Source organism: Vombatus ursinus, unplaced genomic scaffold, assembly GCF_900497805.2.
Source record: "Vombatus ursinus unplaced genomic scaffold, bare-nosed wombat genome assembly UNPS02014817.1, whole genome shotgun sequence".
Classification (NCBI taxonomy): Eukaryota; Metazoa; Chordata; class Mammalia; order Diprotodontia; family Vombatidae; genus Vombatus; species Vombatus ursinus.
In genome coordinates this window covers 10,460,317-10,469,106 of record NW_020954595.1, presented here as the reverse complement: position 1 = coordinate 10,469,106, position 8,790 = coordinate 10,460,317, and the positions used below count along the sequence as shown (strand labels likewise).

Below are 8,790 nucleotides of genomic sequence, written 5' to 3'. Positions count from 1 at the left end.
TACACATATGCCCCCCTACATTCATACACATGCCCCCACCTTATACATACACACACACACACATACACATCAATAATCCAACTCTGCTTTAAACCACTGAGTGTAAGAGAGATTCAGAAATTGTACTTGTAAGTGATGTTTGCTCTCAGGGTCATTCTAAAAGAAAAAGGGAGAAAACAAACTAGTAAGATTTCATCTGTATTATAAAAAGTTGGGAAAATGTGGTGTTCATTTGCAGTGACATTCACTTTTTAAAATTTACCTCACCAGACCAGCTCTGTTTGATTTTCCACACAATTAGCTATATCCAGTTTTCAAATAACTTCTCCTAGGTTGTTTGCTTGATTAGATTCTTTGAAACCCAGAATCAGTTTCTCCTGTGTGCCTCACCCTATGTAATATTTCTGTGGTTTACATTTAAGAAGACCATCCAGCGACAGTCCCAGGGTTACACGCAAAGTGTGTTGGACATCTGGAAAGCCCAGGATCCTGCCAGTCTGGCATCACAGCTCCCCAGGATGGGGGAGGGGGTGGAGTGGGTCAGGAGTAAAGGTTCAGGTGTTGCCTATGCCAGAAGCAGACTCAGCTCTCCTCTGGGGAGAAATAAGAGGCCCAGGTCTCCCCCGAGGACAGCATTTGATTGGCCCACACAGTCTAGGGGCATTCTTTCTGCCTCCGTATTGAGGGTCACCCTAAAATACCCCAAGAATCCGTATCTGAAGACCCGAAGCACTTGACAATTGGTTCCTAACAAAAGAATTCATGGTATATTGGTCTGCCTTGTAGTGGGAAGAAGGCAATGGAGTCAAGGGTAAATTCCTTACCAGACTTTTGTCCAGCCATTAAGAAGCAAGGATCATTTGCCCAATCATGTTTTCAAACATTTATTCAACACCTACATAGTACCTGAATAAAGTGTACACAGTGCTAGGAGCTTAGGGAGATACACAGATAATTCAGACCGGGTCCATACCTTTAATAGCATTTATGTTCTAATAACGTAAATGGTGAGATGTGCTTAAATATTACAAATGCACCAGAACGTAATAGGAGAGAGGAGCTTGCTAAGTGCTTGGGGAGGTTGGAGGAGGGAAGTCTGATTAGTGTTCCTCACCTTCAACATCCCAATAGCCCCCTGTAGCTGTCTTTACTCTTTTGCCCATTCTCTCACTCTTCACCATCCATCCTTCTTCCCTTGGAAGTCTCATGGAATGACTCCAGTTTACACTTGTCTCTCCCTGCTTGGAACTCCAAAAACACCCAATCCCTGGTGCAGGACATAAAATTTTATCCTAACCAGAGAATGCCCTATGACAGTCCTTACTAGTGGGGCTAGAATCTACTTCCCCAAACAGATTGTAAACTTCTAGAGGGAAGGGTCTTTCGTCTGTCTTCCTGAGAGTGGATCTCCTATTGTAAGGAATGGAAGAAGGGCTCTGGGAAGACTCCTTGGTTGTTGGATGGCAGCTGCCTCCTTCCCCTACAGGATCCAAAACAGTTCTTTTCTTTTGATTCCCTAAAACTGAAAATCTTCTTTTCATTATTTAATATTTTATTCTTTTCCCAATTACATGTAAAAACAATTTTAACATTTTTTTTCAAATTTTGAGTTCCAGATTCTCTCCCTCTCTCCTCTTCCACCCTTCATTGAGAAGGCAGGCAATTTGACATAGGTTATACATGTGTAGTCATGAGAAACACACTTCCATGTAAGTCATTCTGTGAAAGAAAATACAGACAAAAAATCCAAGAAAAATAAAGAACGTAAAGAAAAAGTATATTTGATCTGCATTCAGGCTCTACCAGTTCTTTCTCTAGAGATGGACAGCACCTTTCGTCATAAGTCCTGCAGAATTGTCTTGGATCATTGTATTGCTGAGAGTAGCTAAATTATTCACAGAAGATCATCATATAATATCGCAGTTACTGTGTACAGTGTTTGCCTGGTTCTGCTCATTTCACTTTGCATCAATTCATGTAAATATTTCCAGGTTTTTCTGAGAGCATTCTGCTCATCATTTCTTAAAGCACAATAGTATTCCATCACTATCACATACAACAACTTGTTCAACCATTGATGGAGATCCCTTGAGTTTCCAATTCTTTGCCACCATTAAAAGAGCTGCTATAAATATTTTATATGCATAGATACTTTCCCTTTTTTTTATCTCTTTGGCATAAACCTAGTTGTAGTATTGCTTGGTCAAAGCATATGCATGGTTTTATAGCCGTTTGGGCATAGTTTCAAATTGTTCTCCAGAATGGTTGAATCAGTTCACAACTTCACCAATAGTACATTAGTGTTTTAATTTTCCCACATCCCCTCCAACATTTGTCATTTTCCTTTTCTGTCTTATTAACCAATCTGACAGGTGTGAGGTGGTAGCTCAGAGTTGTTTTAATTTGCATTGCTCTCATCAGTAATGATTTAGAGCATTTTTTTCATATGACTATAGATAGCTTTGATTACTGTGTCTGAAAGCTGTCTGTTCATATCCTTTGACCATTTATCAGTTATGGACTATCCCCCAACAGTGAGGGTGATCCAAAAAAGTTGCTAGGACCAAAAAACTTAGGGGTGTGTGAGTGCGGGGGGTGTTGACTTAGAAATGCAGTTAGAACTTCCACTCTGATGTCCATAAGACAGGTCTATGCTCACACCTACAAATAAGCTTCATCTTTGGATGAATCTCCATTGTCTGTATTATCCATGCTTTTGGTCCCCTCAAATACTTTAGAAAATCGAGAGCTGCCTTCAACGAGATTTGTCCTAGGATTACTCCATTCAAAACTTTTACACTTTTTTTTTTCAAAATTAGATATTTAAGATTTTTTACAATTTCTTTTGGTATTCCCTTAGGAGAAAACATGGATTTGTACAATATGACCATCCAGCGCAATGTCTCCAACGAAACCGTGGAAAACCCAGCCCATTGTGATGACCACTGCAGGAGGGTGCTGGCCACACTCTATAGCATAGTCTTGTTAGGAGGGACAGCCAGCACCATCATGATGTCCCATGTCTTGTTGCAGAGGAATTCCCAGTCCATCATCACCGTCATCATCGCCAACATCATCGTGCTGCATTCCATCCTCCTGCTCAGTCTTCCATTCCGCCTCAGTTACTACTTTCTGTTGGAGTGGAAGTTTGGCTGGTTCATCTGCCCGGTCATCAGCAGCATGGTACATTTCCATATGTACTTCACTTTTGTTTTCTATGTGGCCATCATTGTCATACGCTTACTCATTTACTTTAAAAGGTTCCCCCTGCAGGAATTACAGAAGTGCCATGTGATAGCCTTGAGTGTTGCCATCTGGTTGGTGGGGATGCTCATTTTCTCCCTGATTTTTCTGTTCTAATATGGCACCCATATGGACTCTTCTCAGCATCACTGTTTTCAGTTCTACCAAGAACTCAACCACACGCCAGTGATTGTCATCAATTACTGCATGATTGGCATTATCATGGTGACAGTCTTGATCCTCTCCCTGATTCAGCTGGTTGTCATCACCCAACTCACCAAAACGCTCTGGCCTGAAATGTTGACACACCAAGAGTTTCGAGCTCATATCAATAGTTTCTTTTTCTTGGTGGTAATTATTGTTTGTTTCCTACCACATCACACCTTTCGGGTTTTCTTCATTCAAAATTATTTCCAGAACAAAAAACCTGAATTAATTCTCTATGGTGAAATTTGCAAGGCTTTAACGACTGTCTGCTGCCTGGACATGTGCTTCATAAGCAGACTGGCCCGTTGGAACGCTTACTTTGGGCTGCTGGTATTTGGTGGTTTTGTCTAAAAGCAGATTGATTAATAGAATAGCAGAAGAGGCCTTAGCCCTGCCCTCAGAGTAGCTGAAGGCTGTTGCTATGTTAACCTGGCCCAGTTGCCTTGCTGCAAAGAGGTGTGAGGATGAAAGGCAAATGAAAGAGAATGTGGCTTCCCAAAATCCCTATTAAGGACTCCCTGTTCACCTGTAGAGCCAAATACAACACCTCGGTTTGGCATTCAGACCGGCTTTTCAGCCTCATTACATATGATTCCATTTCATATGCTCTTTTATCTGGCAAAATTAACCTTTCCTGATGATATCTGGTTTTTTTTTACAAGAAAAACAAGTGAAGAGTATCCTCACCCCTTCCCCCCAGTTCCTCATATTCTCCTTCCAAATTACCATATATCTATTTTGTATCTATTCTCTAGACACATATAAAGTATGTTATAGAATGTTATTTTGTATTTACATGTGCACAAAGGGCTTCACCCTATGGAATGTAAGCCTTTTTAGGATAACTTTTCTTTTTCATATTTTTGTATGGCTTATTATTTTTTGTATCCCCAGTGCCTAGCACTCTGTCTGGTATGTAGTAGGGACTTAATAAATACTTTGATCACTTCCTTAATTGAAGCCAAAGCAGTGTCACAAAAACCCAGAAAGGAGAGAATATTTAGGTGGAAAGGGGTGGTCCACAGTGTTTAGTGCTCCAAAGAGGTCAAGAAGAGTGAGACCAGAGAAATGACGCCCACCACATTCTGCAATTGAGATCGCTGGTTACTCTGCAGATGCTTTCAGTTGAGTGGTGGGGCTGGAAGCCAGATGTGAAGAGGCTGGATTGTGAGGGAGGGCCAGGAAGTAGAGGCAGTGAATGTCAAAAGTGTTTTTTGATAGTGTAACTGTGGAAGGAAGCAGGGATATGGGAGGGTCAAGGGAGGGTTGCCTGGGCTCGCTAAAATCCGTAGTCACCAAAAACCCGTTCCCTGTTTTTCTGCATCTCCAGTAGACTGTGATAGTCCCTCCCAATGTAGCAAAACCTCAATTCCTAAACCCTTTAAAATAACAATGTCTGGTTCTTGTTTGCCCTTATCTGATGCCCTGGACCACCAGTCTTGCTTCTAGCCCAGCCCTCACAACTGTCATCTAGGGGAGGAGTCAGCCATCCCCACCAAATGCCAATGCTCTGCTACTCATTGGGCAGGCCAGCCTAGCTGAGCAATGGGGCACCCCAAGAGAGGGACAGGAGGTTGTATGAGTGGGGCAGTTCAGACCACCAGCACCCCATGCACCCCAACTCTCTTCAGACCCCAATGGAGACAGCCCAGGACGCTGAGCCCAAGAGCCTTGGAAAGAACCAGGCTTCCAGCCCAGTGCCCTCGGCCATCTTCCTAGGAAGCTGCTGCAGCAAGATGCAGCCTGGGCCCTGCAGCCATAGCCCAAGATGGCAACCAGGAAAAAGAATACCGTATGTGCAGAGAAGAGTAGTTGATAATAAACTGATTGCTGACAAGAAGTGTAATAGTCCTATTAACTAAATGTAAAGAGTAAGAAAACCTGAAAAAAAAGCAATGTTTCAACATGAATGTGATTTCATGACACATAAAAATCTTAAGTAATAAGAGTAATTAATTGAAATTTCCCCTTTTTAATATGGTTTATTTGCAAAATAGTTTAATCACTAATTATACACTTACTTGTAAAACGAACCACTAAAAACCTATCTGCGGCCGAAGGAGTTTAGCCCTTCCTGCCAAGTTGTGGGGAAAGGGCCACACGGCATCTGCAGTTCAGCAACCAACCAGCAGATGGCAGCGTTTGGCAGAGAACCAGCGCATGGCGTAACAATCTCTATCAACCCCTCGTAGCCCGGTAGAGACAACAGCTCTCAGGCAGCAGAGAAAGGAGACAGAGCAGTGACCCGCTCAATTCTGCAGGAGCCCAGCAAGCAGCAGCCCTAGAAACTGAGTGTTGGTTTTCACTGCTTGTACAATGAATCCTTTAGGAATTAATCAAGGCCAGTATAATCACAAAGGGAAAGATGATGGAATCAAACTTGAAGTCAGTGAATTTGCTATCGATTACTTGCAAAAGTATAAAACATAATATTAAAGGGATGGATGGCAAGCATTTAGAAAGAGAAACCATAATCAGCAAGAGTGAGAATGGCCATTCAAGTATGAGAAGTTACTTCTTTCGGACTCACCTCATTTCCTTTTTAGGGAAGGATAAGGACACTGGCATCTCAGGGGGATTCTGTGGACTTAGTTATGCTTGGCCTTCAGCAAAACGCTTGGTCAAGTCTCTCGTGCTATCCTTGAGGACAGAATGGAGAGATGTGGGCTAGAGGATAGTCCAGATGGATGGGCTCAGAACTGCTCGAGTTACTAGACCCAAAGAGTAGTCAGGAATGGTTGGATATAACTTGTCTCTAGTGAAGTGCCCCAGGAATCTGTCTGACCCCGTGCAGCTTAACGTTGTTTATCAGCAACTTGGATGAAAGCATAAATGTCAAACTTCTTAAATTGCAAGAAGACCCAGAGCTATGAGGGAGTGCTACTGTTCTGTGAAAGTGTTAAGATCCAAAAATATGTGGGCAGGTTAGAATGTTAGTCCACAACTAATACGGTAAATTTAACAAGATCGATGTAAAGTCCTGTATTTGGATCCAAAAAGTCAACTTAAAAGTACAGGATCAAGAAGATGTAGCCAGATAAAAAGAGTTGATTTGGAAAAGCTCTGATGGCTCTAGTGGACCCCAGGCTCTATGTTGGGTTGAATGGTGAAATATGAGAACCACAAAAGTGACTCAGTCTTGGGATGCATTAGGAGAGGTGCAATATTGATAACCTCTTCCCTTGGCCATGGCTGGACCCCATCTGAAGTACAGGGACCAATCCTGGGTGACATGAGGTGGGCAAGCTGGAAAGCATGCCAAAGAACAGCCCAGGATGTTGAAGAGCCTCATGCAATATGGAAGTTCAGTTAAGGAACTGGGGGTGTTGAACCTGGGAAACGGAGGATGTGCAGGACACCATATTAGATATCTTCTAGGTCTCGGAAGGATGTCACATTATAAAGAAGGCATAAGACTTGGTCTGCTTGGCCCTCTCTTTTTTATTTCCTATTAATCCTGTCTCTAACTCACTTTGTGTCTCCACCATTAGATTATAAGTTCCTTGAAGGCAGGGACTGTCTTTTGCCTCTTTTTGTATCCCCGGCACTTAATAAATGTATATCAAATGAATAGATTGAAACTAGGAGCAGAAGTGGGAAGTGGCAAGGAGAGAGGCTTATATTTGAAGTACAGAAAATCTTTATAACAATTAGGGCTACATACAAATGGAATGAGATCCCCATCCCTGCAGGTCTTCAAGCAAAGACCAGAAGACCACCAGTTGTGAATGTTAGAGATATGGGGATTCTCGTCTGCATTCAGCTGCTACAGACGGTGTCTTAGCTTACTTCCAGCTCTGAAAGTCTGTGAATCTTAGGGTTTAAGTAGATATCAGCTGGAGTGTCTCAAGCATCTGAAACCCACTCAAGTGGGGTTTGGGAAAGGAGAATGGAGTAACCGTGTGCCTGAACTTGTCCCTCCTGAGGCACCATCGTTTAAGTTTGATTTTGGGGCAGCTAGGCGGTGCAGTGGATAGAGCACCAGCCCTGGGTTCAGGAGGGCCTGAGTTCAAATCCAGCCTCAGACACATAACACTTACTAGCTGTGTGACCCTAGGCAAGTCACTTAACCCCATTGCCTAACCCCCCCCCCAAAAAAGTTTGATTTTAATTAGGATTCTTTCCATTTTTGACTCTGAGGTGATTTCTGGGATAAATGAATAAAAATGCTGCATTTGGAATCAGAGGAGCTGAGTTCAATTCAGGGGGCTCTTTGAGCTTTCATTCTATGAGCCTAACCCTGTAAGCTCCCCCTGGACTCATCCTTTGTGTGGACATCACTGTATGGACACTTCAGAGGAGTTGGCACAAAGCAGTATTTATGGTGCTATGATCCTGTAGATTCTCAGAAAATATCTGTTAGGTGAATGGATGTGGTGCCTCTCAGCTGCAGTGCAGCAGAGGCCCACCTGTGTGGACACCGGCAGGGCCAGTTAGCAATTCCAAAAGAAATTCCAAAAAAAATGGATGCTTCCTATGGCCTTTGGGTGTGAACAAACGAACTTCACCAAGGAGAAACTGTGGAATGGGTGGCATTGCTCCTCTGGTTTCCTCTATAGGGAGAGCGTCGAGATTGATAGGTTTCACTTCCTGCAGTGTGGCTGCTCGTGGCCTGTCGTCGGCTATGATTTCACTCAGGCAGCAGAACTGGGCAGGAGCTGGCATGCAAGCCGGACTGCCTTTGGGAAATTGCCAAGTTCTTTCAATGGTCTCAAACTTCTTTCAAAACTCTTCTTCTGGTATTGTTCTATAGTTGTGAGTCATGGGTCACTACTGGGTCAGAAGAACCGAGATTGATCACCAGAAGGGCCATGAGGGCGAGTAGTGGGTGTGTGCATTTGTAACACGTTACAGATGAGCAGTGATGGAGGGGAAATCCTGCAAAGGATGTCTGCAGATGTCTGAGTCAAAAAGAAGAGGGCCCAGTCCTGGGGCCAGAAGAAGGAGGAATAACCGATAAACAGCCCATGAGCTCTGTTAGTATTCTTGTGACATCAAGGGGATAGGAGGAAGGCCCAAAGCATGTTGGGTAACATAGAAAGAAATAGAAATGAGACAGACTGGGTGGGCTGCATCTGAATCGTGGGTGAGAACACTGGCCCTGATGAGATCCCCAGACCATTGGAATGTTTAGAGTAGAAGAGTATGCACTTAGTAAGTTAGAACTTGTATTCTGGTTATCTGTCTTTCCTGCTAACCTGGGAAGGTCTAGGGGCAAAGGGCCATGTTGCTTTTTACCTTTGCATTCATAGTGGACAGTGAGGCCCAAAGTAGGTGCTGGATAACTATTGTGTTGTGTCAAATTGGATGCATGGCCCTTGATCTTGATATCTTCCTCTT

The 8,790-nt window shown here is 43.2% G+C and overlaps 1 protein-coding gene across 1 annotated transcript in view; it reads left to right on the top strand.

Moving 5' to 3' along the window:
• Window positions 1-4,030, top strand: part of LOC114023349 (probable G-protein coupled receptor 141) — a 6,487-nt gene extending 2,457 nt beyond the window's left edge. Inside the window, 1 exon segment of the mRNA XM_027835960.1 lies at window positions 2,861-4,030. Within this exon segment, the coding sequence (XP_027691761.1) occupies window positions 2,869-3,801 (933 nt within the window). The 5' untranslated portion in view covers window positions 2,861-2,868 and the 3' untranslated portion in view covers window positions 3,802-4,030.
• The last annotated feature ends 4,760 nt before the right edge of the window (window positions 4,031-8,790 follow it).